This window comes from Candoia aspera, chromosome 9, assembly GCF_035149785.1.
Source record: "Candoia aspera isolate rCanAsp1 chromosome 9, rCanAsp1.hap2, whole genome shotgun sequence".
Classification (NCBI taxonomy): Eukaryota; Metazoa; Chordata; class Lepidosauria; order Squamata; family Boidae; genus Candoia; species Candoia aspera.
Window position 1 is genome coordinate 10063619 of NC_086161.1, and position 16995 is coordinate 10080613.

Here is a 16995-nt window from a genome sequence, read left to right on the forward strand (position 1 = left end):
TGATTTTTAAGAAACTTATCAAATTTTTCAGCGTAAAGATAAAATACAAAAAGATTGAAAGGGCTTAAAGAGAGACTAAAGAAAAAGAGAGATAAACTAAAAAGTGCAGAAATAAATAGAACAAAGTATAGCAGAAGAAACAATTTCCAACCTTCTCCAGCACAGATACAAATAACAAATGCATTAACTTCTTACTCTGAATTTTAACTACAATAAACATTATTTCTATAATCTATAGCAACCTAATCAGCAAATCCAAAAGTCAAAACTTCATTTTTTTCAGTTACAAGGAAAAAGTCCAAAAGCAGTTTCCAAGTAGAAACAAAGCGAGACAAGTTCTTTTCTCTAATCAATGCAGTCAGTTTCGCCATCTCTGCTGGTTCCATTAATTTTATCATCCATTCCTCTGCTGTAGAAAGTTGTGAATCCTTTATGCATACAAAAGTCTTGCCAATGTTATCATATATAAAAGCAAAGTCTCAAATTTGGGACATTTTTTTTTTCCTTTGTGGATAAGTATAGTAATGGATCATCTGCACATCATTTCCTTAAATTGGGGAGATGGACGGTAACAAAATTTGAATAATAATAATAATAATAATAATAATAATAATAATGTTCTCTCCTAAACATTTGCATTCAGGGTATTGAGAGATTACAGTTGCTGAAGGTGTGTATAATATAAAAGAAGAGAGAAGGAAAATACATAATTTCAGGCTTCCAGAATTCTTTCTGTGTTTTAGTATCACCTCTTATACCTCCTCCTTGTGAGGCCTGGCTCTAGAAATTCCTAACGCATAGACTGGTTTAATGTTCCTGGTTTTAGTTTAATGTTTTTCAGGATTCATTCCTTGCAACAGACCAGATAGTGCCTACTAACTTTTTACCGGCATTTGCTTATCGTCAACATTCTCTATTCATTTTCCCATCTTTAATAGGCATTCTAACATAACACCATATATACATCTTTTATAGTGAGATGGGCAGCATATAAATTTAATAAGTCATCGTCATCAACATCATCAACATCATCTATGTATGACTTGCAATTCTTTGCTTCGCTTTCAAACACAACCAACCTAGTTTTAATTCTCAGATTCATACCCTTAACTGAACTTTATAATCTATCTGATGTTCATGACAAATATTCATGGTCTCAGACAACAGCATGGCATTCTGCAGACATGTATGCACTTCCCATGGCAACCCAACTCTAATGGCACCTCAAGCATTCCTGATAGATTTATTCATAAATATGTTAAACAACAACATATCCTTAACTTACTGTCTCTCAGTGCTGAATCACTTGTTAAGCATTTCATTCATTCTTGTGCATGATCCATCTCTATCTTATTACAATAAGCGATCAACATTCAATTTTCCACATTTATCTTTGTGCAAAACATTTCACCACTTGACCCTGTTTGCTTTATCAGATGATTTCTCTAAATCAAGGTAAAAATAAATGTTCTTTCTCACACTCGTACATTTCTCAATGATTTGCTGAAAAGTAAATCTGGTCTGCACATCTTTTCCCCAGCATAAAAGCTAGTTCCCAAATTTTGCTGTCATCTCTTGAATCAGAATTCTGCCAAATAGCTTCTGAGGTTAACAAAATTAATCTCATTGTAGTTTTGCATTAAATCTTCCTACCTGTCCCTTTGTATAGGGGAACAGTAACATTCTTCCAGTCAACAAGCACAGATGCACTTTAATTTTTATTTCCAGTCACTCTGTTGGAGGCTCCTTGTTTAGCCTTTTCTCCCAAATCTTTTTCCCCATCAAATTTGCTCTGCATTTTCTCTACCTCTCCTTAGACTACATTCTTTGAACTATCCTTTTTTCCCTTTACAAATGTTTTGCTTTCATCCTCATTTTAGCAGAATTTTCGTATATGCATTTTTCTTATCCACAGTCTCTTTCATTTCATCATTCCACCAAGCATCCTTTTTTCATATTTCTCATTTACTTTAACTCCACACACTTCCATGGTGCCCTGTAACATAATTATTCTCAGATTGTTTCAACTGTTCCACAACTATCCATTTTCTTTATGTTGGGAGATTGATCTGTCTTCTAATACTTTTTCATACAGGACTCATTCTTTCTCTTCCTGTGGTCATTCTACTTTCATTATAATTACTTTCACTTATTTATTTCTATATCTATTTATTTTCCCATGATCTGCACTTCACAATACCAAAAAAGTGATTCAGAAATTCTCATCACTTATATCCTTTACTAATTCTCTTAATCTTTCACCTGGAAACAATCAAATCTATCATGCTCTTAGATTTTATATTCTTTCTTTTGCCAAGTGTACATTTGAACAGACCATGCTTACACAATATATATCAAACAAATAGACCTTTGTACTGCAAATATTTACCAGTCACCATTCTCATTCATTCTTGGTTCACAAAATGATCCAATCACTTTTTTCTACTTTCTTATCTCTTTCCCATCCATCCATTCATGTTGCCTAGAAGACTTTTTTCCCCCTTTGATTGCATTCATTCAGAATGTTAAACATTTTTTCCCAGAAGTCATGGCTGGTTCTTCCATTAATATCATTAATTGGGACATAATATGCAACTATCACCCAAACTACTGATTCCTAATTTCATATGCACCCCTAACAACCTGGGTGGCACCAATGAATACTTTCTGACATTTTAGCTCCTTTGTTCATAATTAAATTGCTTCTTCAGTTTCTTAGATGTATTTATAAATTCCACTCCACTTGATAAATTCATACCACTTTGATTCATTTCTATTACATCCTGCTTCTCTTAATTCACAGACACAGAACCTACTTTTTTTTTTCTTTCATTCATTTCAACAGATAATTAATACCCTTTAGCAATTACTTATATTACATTCCCAGTTGCAATCCAGCATACTGTTGCCTATATCCCACTAGGTAGGAGATACATGCAGTGTATGCACATACACTTTTTTGGCAGGTATTAAAATATTTTTTGTCATGAGTACTGATGGTGAGCAGGAGGGGGCCCCTATCCAGGGGGAAAAATGCATGTGTAGTTTAGAGGCTTTGAACTTTCCTTCAAAGAAGCTCAGGGCAGACCCACCTTGAGTTTTGGGTTTATCTGTGTGGGTTTCCCACCGTCTTTCAGTTTGGCAGGATTTTCTGTCTACTAGAGTAGGACAATAAACACTAGAGACCCAAGAAACCATCTCAGTGTGGTTCTTCACTCTAAGATAAGACATTTTTCTCCTTTTCTTCTGCTCCCTCAAACCACAAGTGCATGTAATTAAGGCAACACATACATGACCATCCTACGTTCTTTTGGAATGGAATATTAATCCTTTAAAAAAGATTGGGAAGTTTGGTGGGCTTTCATAAACAATGATTAAAATACAAAAGGAGAAAAGCAGGCTTCAGACAAGCTCCATTCCCTTCACCTTTTTTGGATTTTTCCAAAATCAAAATGTTATCTCTCATGCCATAAAGCAGGAGTTGGGATATTATTTACTGTAAGCTGCCCAGGGTTGCTCTTTGAGTGAGATGGGCAGTGGCAAAATTCAAAATATTAAATAAATAAATAAATAAATAAATAAACAAACAAACAAACAAATAAGTAAGTAAGTAAGTAAGTAAGTAAGTAAGTGGCCCTACAGACATGGTTAATTTACAATTTCTACTAACCTCAAGCAGCATGTTCAATTATGATGTGCGCTGGAAGCTATAACTGAGCAACAGGTGGGGGATTTCCCTGCTTCATTCTTGCCCCAAGAACTCAGAGAATGGTCATTTCCCAACATATGTTAATTTACAATTCCCAAGCTTCTCTCAGTAAGAATTTCTGATCTTGTAAGGACCTGAGCAACAAATCCTCCCATCTTTTTGGATGGATGGTCCATTTTCCTGTCCTTCCTTTGGACTTACATTATTGAATCTCATTATATTTATTATGAGAGCCATAACTGCCCTGACTTATTCAGGAAATTGGGAGATTCAGGAAGACAGTAGTGCCAAAATGCCAGTAGGGGGAGAAAGAGAGGAACGTTAAAAGAGAAATGTTCAACTCCCTCTCCCTCCTTTTGGTGAGTGAATATTGTCAAAACCTGCTACTGATACGAATCAGGTTTTGTGCTGGATGCATTCCAAGCTGCCTCATTAGTATCTCATTTTCATGCCAATCTACATATTTATTTTAGAAAAATAAAATTACATTCAGAGAATTTTTGCCCATGGTTCCATATTTATAATAGAAGAACAGAAATCAAGAATTGCATTCTGTGTAGCATAAAAGCCTGTCCTAAGACTCTCTGGAGTGACAGTGAAATGGGGCGACATCAAATTTTACTGGAAAATCAATTGAACACTTTGAGTAAAAGCTGCCAACAAAGGCTTCTGAGTGTCGAACTCAAGCCGAGATGCCTTTCAGTGTAAGGAGAGGCCAGAAACTGCTTTTTGAATTGTGACAGCTAATGTATAGAGAAATGCCTTTATAATAGGGTTGGGCCAAAATTATCCCCGCATGTCCCTCCAAACACTGTCCCTTCAGAAACATTTGTAAAACAGTATGAAGTATTACTAATTTCACATAGGGGAGGTTCCTGGAAAAATTCAGAATTATGGGTAGCCACTAACCTATCTCTTTTAAAGGAACAGTGGGAATTTTCATTTTTTGTTTTCATATAAAAATGAGGAAATTCCCAGTTTCAAAACCATCTCTGCCATGACCTGGGTGGCATGGTGAATCCCATTATCATCCTACATGTTAGGAAGCCATCTGGCAGCTCCCTGCATAATGTCCTTGAGCAGAGGTAGGCAACATGGTGTTCTCCTTGTTGTTGTTTATTCGTTTAGTCGCTTCCGACTCTTCGTGACTTCATGGACCAGCCCACGCCAGAGCTTCCTGTCGGTCGTCAACACCCCCAGCTCCCCCAGGGACGAGTCCGTCACCTCTAGAATATCATCCATCCATCTTGCCCTTGCTCGGCCCCTCTTCCTTTTGCCTTCCACTCTCCCTAGCATCAGCATCTTCTCCAGGGTGTCCTGTCTTCTCATTATGTGGCCAAAGTATTTCAGTTTTGCCTTTAATATCATTCCCTCAAGTGAGCAGTCTGGCTTTAGGTGTTCTCCTAATGTCCTGGATATCTAAATCCCATCAGTCAATAGCAGGGGATGAATGAGTTCTACTCCAAAATCACTTAGAAGATACTAGGTTGCCTACCTGTGCCCTAGAAGTGTTTTGATTTAGGATGTGATTTCCGTATGACTAGGAAGTAGGAAAAAAATACATTTGGTTTGCCCTTTAATAGACACTTTGCATCAGATTCTGATCTTTCCTTGACTGGGATAGTATTATTATGATGAAATCCACATTCCTTAAAAAAAAGTAAAACTCAAAAATGCATACAGAAAAATATATTTGGAGAAACACACATGAACATGCTTATTTGTGTGCTGCTGCGGCAATCACAAAGTGATGCAGGTATGGGCTGAAATAAACTCAGTGCTGGAGAAAATAAACTGCAAGACCAAAAATGAGGATCATCACCCCAGACTGACACAGTGTGTCTTTTTTTCAGCCTCCAAGTTGCTTTACAAAACCATTTCAAATCAAGATTCAGTCATCATCCAACCAGTATTATTTCTAAGAGCTTTTCCATGTTTTGAAGCTTGATGACAAAGGCAGTCCCAAGGCATGGGGGAAAATACCTGTTTTGTCTACTAGTTCTTAATTTCTGCTCACAAGTAGGGTGGAAGAAAAGAGACATAGAAAGGAATTGGGGTGGGAAGATACATCCACCATTCTTGCTCCGATTTTCCACAGCCCATCAACTGCTTTCTCAAACCAATGAAGAAACAAAACGTTTCAAAGTTCCTCACTTCTCACAGTAATTGCCAGATGAACTCTCTACTTAATGGACATTTTCAGAGGGCATGGACACGGCTTTGTTTTGCTTCTTTCTCATTATAGCTTGCGCAGTTCCCAGCTGACAATGTGATAATTTTTGCTGATAAAACAATCTTCTGCTTCTGTGTCTTCCCTTTTCTTCTCTCCCTGATTGTCCCCTGAAGTGATATGCTGTTACAATCCTGCCCCTCTGCAAGCAAGATGCCTTGAGAATACTCGAGGCTACAGAGAAAACTATGAAATTGTTTTCATAGTTAACCTCTAAATAGTTAGCCTCTAAAATGGGGGAGCGAGGGAGCAGTGGTGGAGAGATGCAGAACAAAAAGATCACTTCCAAGCTTCTCCTCTTAATTCCTTTTTTTTTTTTTCAATACCTATTTATGCTTCCTACCCAGCCAGATTTTTTCTTTTCCTTTTTACCATTGCAAATCAAAGACCTAGGGGCAGAATCTGTGTATATGGAGGGGGGAGGGGAGCTGCTGATTAGAGCTGTCTTGAAATTAAATTAGAAAAGCTTTAAATCAGAATAAAACTGTTAGTAGCAACCTTCAAGGCCAACTTGATTTTTAATGAGACTCCTTGGAGACTGAACTGGAGTCTCATCAGATCATAAAAACCTGAGAGCTGTTTGCAACTAATCTTCCTCCCAGGACCACAGGGGAATCGTGAATGGTCAAAGAGGTGTGTTTTGTTGGCCCCCAAATCTCTTTATGGTCTTTCCAATATTCTCAAATAAATAAAATGTATTCATCATTAGCGTTGTCAGTAGTTTGAGGCAAGCTTTTTATTCTTTTTCAGCCACTCTGTTTTGCTTTGTTTTGCCTTTTTTTCCCCCCCCCCTCTAAAGAAACCTCACTTCACAAACTCCTTGAGGATACCTGACTCCAAGTGTCTTCCTGAAGCAGTCATTCAAATGTTAGCTTGTAAAGAACTGGCACACATAGTTGCCAACTAAATTCACCGTATTTTCTGTGATCCAGAAAATCTTCAGTCCAGCTATGTCTCAAGGTTGGTAATAAAACAACTGTAGAAGAACGTATGAAATCGCCATCTGCTGTATGGTTTGTAGCAGTCCTGTAGGCTCTTAAGCAGTGTTCCTCAACCTTGGCAACTTTAAGAGGTGTGGACTTCGACTCCCAGATTTCTGGCAGTCGAAGTCCACACCTCTTAAAGTTGCCAAGGTTGAGAAACACTGCTCTTGAATATAGACCTACCTACACTTTGGTGCTTGGGATTTTTATTCTTTGGAAAAAGTAGTTGAACCTGGCATTTTCTGCATCTGTGTTGAAGTTGAAAACCTGTTCATCTGATGTGGAAGTATAGCTTCTAGGATATCTCATCATTAGCCATGCAGGCGGTAGCTCCTGGGAATGGTAATTCAGTGACAATTGAAGAGACATATTTCCTATGAATTCTACCACCAATGTGAAGAAAGAAGTTTATGGATTGCTGGATCTCAGGTTTATAGTTAGTGGGAAGTATCACGTTGGTACTGCCATATGTCACTAAACATGCTTGTCCATGTCAAACATTTTGAATAGTACATATGTACTAGAGTTTCTTTTTATTCTGCTGTCTGCTAAGAGAGACCCTTCTGTAAAAAAAAGCAGAGACGCAAATGGCACACACACACGCACACACACACACAGCAGCGTCCACCTGCATCAAGGTGCTTAATACCCAAAGCCAACCTAAATATTTTAGCCAATGAGGCAGAAAATCTTACAAGTATCCTAGGAGTAATAACACAGTAACAACAAATTAAACAACTAGCCGTTGTGTCTTTTCAAGATATTGTCCCTTTACAGAAGCTGAATTTATGTAATTAAGCTAAATCAGTTTGCTTTGGATTTACTGTATGTTTACCATTATCAGATTCTTTTCATTGGCTCCATATCTTCAAGCATGCTTTTGGCAATATTAAACATGTGAACAGCAGGAATGGATTTGTATGTATGCTGGGGATCACCTCTCTTAAAAAATGTGGATTGAAATGCAAGAAATGCTTGTACAAAATGACACACAATATGTGGCATGAGTGTTGATTATATGTCTCCGTACTGGACATATACACTCATTTGACTAAATAGACCTGAAATTAATTTGGTAGACAATTCTTGTCTCACTCATATATTTCTGCTCTGTTGCCTCATTGATTCTTATCAATGCATTGCCACAGTTAATTATGAATGGCCGTGCATATGCTTCTTGCTTAATAGGCTAACATTGCAATGCTGAATGTATTTCCCACCAGAGTAGTTCATAATTATGAGGAGATAAAATATTTTTCTGTGTATTTTTTAAATTTTGCATATGTAGGCCAGGATTCAGAGTTCCTCACACACTCGCTAATTTTTCCTGTGAGTAAGAGAGAATTCCTAATTTCCTTCCTAATGAAGCCCCTCATCATACCTTGGTTGCTTCTCCAGAGAGTCCTCTAACCATCAGGAGCGTTTTGTCTTAGGAATGCTTGAGGAAATCATGATCTGAAACAAGGGTGACAAATAATCTGAACTGAATTTGTATACCATTTGTCATAAAAATTGCAAAGTGATTTATCATACTAAGGTAAAAATGCAGCACCAGGCAAATCTGTGCTGCCACCTTTTCCAACCACAAGCCTTGTGAAACCATTTCAAGCATATCTGGCTAATATATCACCAACCTCATACCACCAAGCACAACCCTAAGCTGACCAAAATGTCTTTCCAGTAAACAACCTTCCTCCAGTCTTTGTCCAAATACTTCCTTTGCTGCTTTAAATAGAAATCCAGCATTCTCAATGAGAGAGACATGGTAAGCTGCCAATGCACACTCTGCTTTCCTCTGTTCAAATTAGCAGTGTGGTGTTAGCAGCCACACTTGCTCACCTACAGGATGGGGAGAGGCAGGACAGAAATGGAGCTGGGGATGTGTCACCCTTGTGAGGTAGTCCAGACAAGAAGCACACCCAGAAGGACTAGCTCTATTTTATTATAAGATTACATTAACAGAATCTTGCAAGTCTGAAAGTACATTTCTCCCCCGTCACCTTTACAGCCCAAGAAACTAGGGAGGATCCCTTCTGAGACATTTGCCATGCCCACATTCCTCCCATCTGCTATCCAACCATTCCCCTGGCAGTGCCTCTTCCCCCTGTCTCCCAAGGTCATTCCCATATACCATTACACTGGAGCTGCAATATTCTTTCTTCCTATATTTTGGGTGATTGTGTCTGTTTTAGAATTTGCATGTATTCATATGTTTGCAGACACTAAATGATATGAAGTAATGTACCAGTTTGCCCTGGCTGTGGCTCTTCTCCCTGTCTCTCAAGGTCATCCCCACATACCATTACAAGATGGGACAAGGCAAGAGTTCCTTCCAATGGGAAACCACCTACCCTTAAACTCTAATGTCTCAGCAATTCAGTCAGAAGATTTTGATTAGTACTGTAGTTGAGCCAGAAGTGAATGAACTCAGCTGCCCAACACTGAGGATCACATGGGAATGCAAGATACTGATCTGGGAATGGGGTCAAAGTCCTGTGTGAGCACTCAGATTACTACTCTAAAATCCTTCACATGCAAACCACTCAGTGGCATACACTTCAAAACAACCAAAAGCCTAGGTTAGATTATCTTAAGCAACAAATGAAATTGAACTATCTTATATGATTGATCAACCTCCAAAGGCAGAGATTATTACTGAGAGCCCCACAATTGAGAAATGTCCTCATTAAGATCAGTGCCCCTAGATTTTACCTACCAGTGGCATGAAAGCAATCCCATCCCTCCAAAGTTCTCATGTTCAGGCTGCAATATGCCAGCAGGCTTCTTCTTCTTTGTATTAATTGACCTGATTTGCAACTCCTGCATAATGTTCAGATCAGGACATAGTTCTGTGCTGGTTGTTATACTTCTCAAATCTACTCAACCATTCTATTTCTTGGATTCTTTCAAAAAAGGTTTAAGGCCAGTATTTAGGAATAAAATGTTTATTATTATTATTATGAATTTAATAATTAAATGCAAATTATTGTATCCATAGATAAATGCCAAAATGAGACAACACACATCAAGGAAAGTACCACACACAGACAGGCATTTTCACTCATTCTGAGCACAGATGCCCTTTGGATTTCATAAGGCAGAACGCTCCCTTAATCATATTTATTAAAAACTATCCATTTTTAGATGAAAACAATGGTTTAAAACTATCCCTGTCAGCAGATAGTACCCTTAATGCAATCTGAAAGCATTCATATTCATTCAACAACAATTGCAATAATGTAGTTCTGTGTTAAAAAATGAGGAGTCTTATAGCACCTTTTCAGACTAACAAACTTTATCTTATAATTTATTTTTAGCTTCAGCTTACAAAAAGCAAAGGCCTTTTAATAGAATCTGCTAGTCTGAAAAGGTGCAACCAGACTCTTCCTGATTTTGAGCTTCTGTAGACTAGTACAGCTCTCCTCCAACAGTGTCTACAATGCATCATTCTCTGTTGTATTTTTCAGCACATTGAACATGTTGGGCAATTATTTATTTGTGGGGTTTTTTTTAAGTCCTATCGAGACAATCTCTGAACCTAAACAAAGACTACCAAGGTGATATGTACTGCATTTAAAGAGAAGAGCACTGCTGAAATAATGTTAAATGGAGTTAAAGATAGGAATGGAGAAGGCAGGTAAGATGTGAGCTAAAACTCCAGCATTATAATTAACTACTATGAAAGGCCAGATACAATAAAATATTTTCACAGCTTGGGTTCATGGGATTTTATAGTTGTTCAAGAAAACAAGCTTTTCCAATGTTTCAGTTTCTGGTCTTGTCTTTTAAAACTGTTAAACAAGCTTGCTTTAAGGACAAGGACAGAGAAGTCAGAGATGGAGTGAGCACATCGGGAGCAGTGTTCACCCAGGGATGAACAGCTCCACATTTCCATAATCATTTTTCTGTTTGAGTTCATTCACAATTTCAAGGACTGTTCGGTTTCACTCACATAGTTATTGGCAGAAGCTGGGGAGGGAGGAGGAACCATGTTGCATTCTATTAAGTACACCTTGTGTTGTGATTGGTACAGGACACTTCTAAGGGGTTTAAAGTATTTGGAATGGGCAGGTGCTAAGCTATGTTGCGAGAAGATGTGGCTGGAAGAAAATGGATGTTTTCCATGTTGTCTTTGGGGCTGCTGAGTCATGCATGTTGGTGAGTTGATGCTTGGTCAGAATTGATGAGTTGATGCTTGGTCAGGCAATTTTCACCTGTTCAGAACAGCCTCCCACAATATTGTCCCACAGATTTCAATACATAGAATTTGGATTTGTGTTGTACACCTGCCTTCTGTATGAAATGGATGAGGTGTAACTAAAATAAAATTTACTAATTAGAAGCAACATTCCATAGAAGGAACATGAAGATACTAGTTACCTAACCTTAAGATCACTGAGAACAAAATATGTAGCCAGTCCCCAAGAATACCCAGACCCAAACTCTTTTTCCCCAAAGCCAAGATTTCTCCCTAAGAACTTGAAAAACTTTCCCCCAAGCCCTGAATTCATCCAGTACCCCAAAACCTAAAATCAAATAACCCATCTTTTTACCAGGATGTAAACACTGGATGTCCTTTACAGCAGCTGGCAAGTTTTGCCCAGACTGGAATTGCTGGACGGCAGCTGATTCCAGAACGGCAGGTCATCTTGCGTGTGGCTACATGCCTTCAAATGCTGATAAGTGGCATCTTGAAATGGGTAGGAAGGGAAAGCTTATTGCTTAAGCTGCAGTGATAAATTAGTTCTCTTGGAAGCTTTAACCACAACAGACTCTCTACTGCACAGAAATGAGGCCTGTTACCCACACTTGAGAGACAATATTAGATGGTAGGGGTAGTTCGTTTCATGATAATTGAGCAGTTTTTAAATTCATCTAAGGGTACAAAGGAAAGCTGTCAAGTTGTTTAATGAGCCACTTACCATATCCCTCATGCATATTATCCAGCAGCAACAATGCATATGAGCTTGCATAGAAAAATATGGCCCCCCGGTGATGCCACCCCACAGGGTGAGGCCTCATTATTTTGCTGAAATCACAGCAGACACCAGCAGAGCCTGCTCAAAGGATCCATTTGTTTGCTGTTACGTTTGGGACTTATAATTGTAGCCTCTCTCCCTTGCTGCATGGTTCTTCCTCAAGGAGGACTAGACTCATGCTGAGCTTTTATTCTTCAATGGCAACTTATTTAGGAACAGGACTTATATCCTGTGAAGGTTTCACTTTTAAGCTGAAAATTGTAACTTCCCCCAACACTTTCCCTTAATTCAAAACACAGGAAGGGGATTTAAAGATAAACCTTTAATGCCTTAATAGAATCATAATCTGCTTTTATGTCAGTTCTAAAGCTGTGATGAGGGGTCACCGATCTCAGAAAAGCAGAGGTAAATCATAAGAGTTTGAGTTATGCATACTCATGATAATTAGATACCACTTGAGTTTGGGAGGAGGGTGACAGTGACCATTTTACACAAAAGATCAAAAAGAACCAGTTTCAGAAATGCAAATACTTCCAAATACACTGAAAAGGTTGAACCTTACGGACTCCATCGACCTAATCTACTGTTGTGGTTTCATTATCTGGATTTTTCCAAATGGGGAAACGCCTTCCGCACTCCTTGCATTGGGTTTTTGAAACTGTCCCATGTTTCCAGGTTTCTTTTAGATGTGAAGATCCCAACACGGTCAGTCTGTGTCCTAACTACCAGGAAACACACAGAGACAATGAACTGGTCTCTAATATTTATTACTAGTACTTAACAAGAATCCTAACAAACTGAAGAAGCGTGGGAAAAACCCAGACACATAACCCCCAAGGGTTAAGGCGGTCCCGATCTGTGTCTCTTTGAATGGCTGAACAGTTCCTCAGTGCTACGCATGCGCTTGACAGTCTGGATGGGAGCCCCCTGCTCGCCATCCTTACTCATGACAGTCTGGGATGCCTTTTCTCTGTGAGGAAAAGCTGGAAGGTTTGGGCAGGTGTTTAACAGTAAATTTTTCATATGGAATCAAACTGGAAAGCTTTAATAAATGATCTTTATCCATGTGGAATGCAACATTTAGCTTTTAATTAGAAATGTGAACAGTCTGGCATACAAGGGATATTTTTTTCAAGTGCTTTTAATGTGAGGACCCAATGGCAGAAAAGGAGAACAACATTTAGTCCCTGCTCATCATTTACAGTCCAGCAGTTATTATCCTACTTGTCCCTACTTCAAAGCAAAGTCCCTTGCATCTCCCTCTCTTCTATATCACTGCTAGTGAGGCAGTTTTGTTTAAGAGGAAAGTAACTAATTAGGAGACATGATTGAGGCTCACAAAAGAATCTGTAGAGTAGAGAAAATGATCCTCTGATCCTTTAATACTTAGTTTCTGGCTCACTCAGTGGAGCTGGTTGGTGGGAGATTCCCAATAGCTCTTCCTCTACTGATCAATAGTTAATAATGGGCTTTATTTATTTGTTTGTTTGTTTGTTTAATTTATATCACTGCCCATCTCCCCCAATGGGGGACTCTGGACAGTTTACAATAAAAGATAATAAAAACATATAAACCTAAAATTACAATCTAGGAATATAAATAGAATAAATAGATATAAAAGCCAAGAGGAGTTGGAATCCCAATCAGTAGTGGGTGCTATGGTGCCAACCATCCCCAGGTGGAGTTGTTACCCTCCCCATCCCAAGCAAGGCAGCAGAACCAGGTCTTCAAATTCTTCCAGAAGGCCGGGAGCGAGGAAACCTGTCTCAATTCCGGGGGCAAGATGTTCCAAAGGGCAGGCACCACTGCAGAGAAGACCCATTTCCTGGACCCCACCAAGTGGAATTCCTTTACTGATGTGGTCCGTAGCATGCCCTCTCTGCCCGACCAGGTGGGACAGATCGATGTTATGGGGATGAGAAGGTCCCTCAGGTAACCTGGTCCCATGCCACGTAGGGCTTTAATTGGAATATTCTAATTCAGAGGCTTTGGGAGCACTAAAAATAAGATGCTGGGACTAAAATGAAGAACATTCTCCCTTTCTTACCCACTTTGCTTTGGGAGGCATCATCAGAATGGGAGACCGCTCTATTGGAAACAAGATGATGGGCTGGATCAGTGTTTCTCAACCTTGGTGACTTTAAGAAGTGTGGACTTCAACTCCCAGGATTCCCCAGCCAGCATGCTGACTAGGGAATTCTGCGAGCTGAAGTCCACACTTCTTAAAGTTACCAAGGTTGAGAAACACTGGGCTAGATAGCTCTGTCTCTAACAGGATTCTTCTTATATAGTGGTCAGAAACCACCTCACGGATTATCCAGTTCTAGGTACCCCACTTTAAGAAGTGTTCAAAACAATTCATAAAATTGTTACAAAAATGATCAGGGGTGGAAATTAAGTCCTATGAGCCAAGATTGAGGAAACTGGCTCTATTTAACTTTGAGAAGCATACATCCAGCCAAAATAGTTCTTGAATGTCCCAGAGTGCTGGATGTGAAATAGTAGTCTTAAATCATAGGAAGGTAATCCTAGTTGAATATTAGAGGGGGAAAAGTCTTCCTTAAAGTAAGACAAGTTAAATAGTGAAGTCTTGGGAAATGGTAGGCTAAACACCTAAAGCTAAGTTACACACTTATCTCTGTAGGCACTGTGGATTCATTCTTGGTTAAAAATGTCTCCATCTTTTCTGTTGCCTGAGTGAAAGGGGACTTTCAAAAAAGACAAAAGTCACCCATTATGCTTAGGCCAGCAGAAGGGAGCTCATCCATGTGTTGCCTAGACAACAAGGGGATGCTTATACCACTCAGCTCTTGAGCCTTGCTGCACTCTGAGAGGGAACAGCAAGAGAAATCACCTGGTTGCCTAGGCAACCACGTGATTTTCTGTCTCTTCCAGCTTAATGTTGGGCCTCAATTCTGTGGTGATAGAGTTTGCACAGAGCCACAAAACCATATTTAATTCCACAGCTGGTTGGTACAAAGACATTCTGTGACCTACAGTGGATATAAAAAGTCTACACACCCCTGTTAAAATGCCAGGTTTTTGAGATGTAAAAAAATCAGATCAAGATAAATCACTTCAGAATTTTTTCCACCTTTAATATAACATCCAAGCTGTACAATTCAATTGAAAAACAAACTTACATCTTTTAGGGCAAAAAAATAAAAATAAAAAACCTAGAATAACGGGGTTGCATAAGTGTGCGCACTCTTAAGCTAATACTTTGTTGAAGCACCTTTTTATTTTATGACAGCATTCGGTCTTTTGGGGTAGGAGTCTATCAGCATGGCACATCTTGCCTTGGGAATCTTTGCCCACTCTGCCTTGCAAAAGTGCTCCAAATCTGTCAGATTGAGAGGGCATCTCCTGGGCACAGCCCTCTTCAGGTCAGCCCACAGATTTTCAATTGGATTCAGGTCCAGGCCCTGGCTGGGCTACCCCAAAACTTTGATCTGCTTCTGGTGAAGCCATTCTTTTGTTGATTTGGAGGTCATTTGGGTCATTGTCATGTTGAAAGGTGAAATTCCTCTTCATCTTCAGCATTTTAGAAGAGACCTGAAGTTTTGTGCCAACACTGACTGATATTCGGAACTGTTCATAATTCCCCCCACCTTGACTGAACCCCCAGTTCCAGCTGAAGAAAAGCAGCCCAAAGCATCATGCTGCCATCACCAGGCTTCACTGTGGGTATGATGCACTTTTGGTGATGCTCAGTGTTGTTTTTGTGTCAAACATACTTTTTGGAATTACAGTATGACCAAAAAGTTCAAGCTTGGTCTCATCAAACCATAACACATTTTCCCACATGCTTTTGTCAGACTTGATGTAGGTTTTTGCAAAATGTAGCCAGGCTTGGATGTTTCTTCTCTGAACTTTTTGGCCATCATTCCAAAACAGTATGTTTGGTGCAAAAACAACACTGTGGGTGCATCATCAGGTGTGAGGGGCTTCATCCAATTAGAGTTTCAAGCATTTAGAGCTACTGGATTCAGTATTCAGACACTCACTCTGCTTCTTATCTCTTCCTCCAGGCCCAGCATCTTCTTTTACACAGCAACCTCAAGACCAGGTGGTGATTGCTGGCCAGCCCGTGACCCTCCTGTGTGCTATTCCCGAATACAATGGAATTGTGCTATGGATTAAAGATGGACTTGCCCTTGGAGTAGGAAGGGATCTCTCCAGTAAGAATTTTTTTTTTTTGCTTGTTAAGTATTTTTATTTCTGATTTGGCCAAATAGATCCTTACCTACCGCAGACAGCTCCTATGAGATGCTAATCATTTGGGATCGGCATGTACACAGGGTGACTTATTGATCGGAAACACCTCTGCCATCAATGTGGCCTGGCCTTGGGCTAGAGTTATATAAATTTTATATTTTTATTAAATGTTTTTTAACTTTTAACTTTTAATTAATACTCTCCCCCCTTTCTATTTCCTGCACTTCTGACATGAATCGAGATGAGACCAAAGCAACACAGTGAACTTCCAACGCATGCAATGCACACACACATCTCTTCCCACCACAAAGCAATCTCTGTATCAGAATGAAAATCTTTTGCCTGGTTTTATTTTTAGCCTTACTTTTGGCAACCACAAGCTACAGGGGATAATTGTGCTTTTTGTGGGTGTGCCTTCAAGTCCCAGCAACTACATAGATAATTCTCTGCAGTTTTCTTGGGGACATTTTCAGAAGTGGTTTGCCACTGCTTTTTTCTTAAGGCTGAGAGAAAGTGACTAGTCCAAGGTTACCCAGCAGGCTTTGTGCCTAGGGCAGGACTAGAACTCCAGTTTCCCCATTTTTGGTCCAGTGCCTTAACTACTAGACCAAGCTGTCTCTCACGGAAATGGTTAAGGCCCAGATATTCTGGTTCCTCCCCCATTCTCAAGCATTTGTATTTATGGGAGTACTTAGGATCATTGAGTCCAACCTTACTTCTTTTGTTTTCCCCAGCAGAAATCCTATCTCCTGTTCCATGATTTCCCACTGAATGTTAGCAGTGTCATCTCAGAAGGCACTAGGCTTCAAGGAAGGAGGTTTAGGAGACTCATGATAGGCTGGCCATCCTTGCTCTGAATACCGTGTGCATTTATAT

At 39.4% G+C, this 16995-nt stretch overlaps 1 protein-coding gene across 1 annotated transcript in view; it reads left to right on the plus strand.

Moving 5' to 3' along the window:
• The window catches only part of KIRREL3 (kirre like nephrin family adhesion molecule 3), a 672744-nt gene that overhangs the window by 413172 nt on the left and 242577 nt on the right, over positions 1 to 16995 (plus strand). The window contains exon 3 of the mRNA XM_063310966.1: positions 15933 to 16082. Within this exon, the coding sequence (XP_063167036.1) occupies positions 15933 to 16082 (150 nt within the window). The remainder of the gene's footprint in view (positions 1 to 15932; positions 16083 to 16995) is intronic.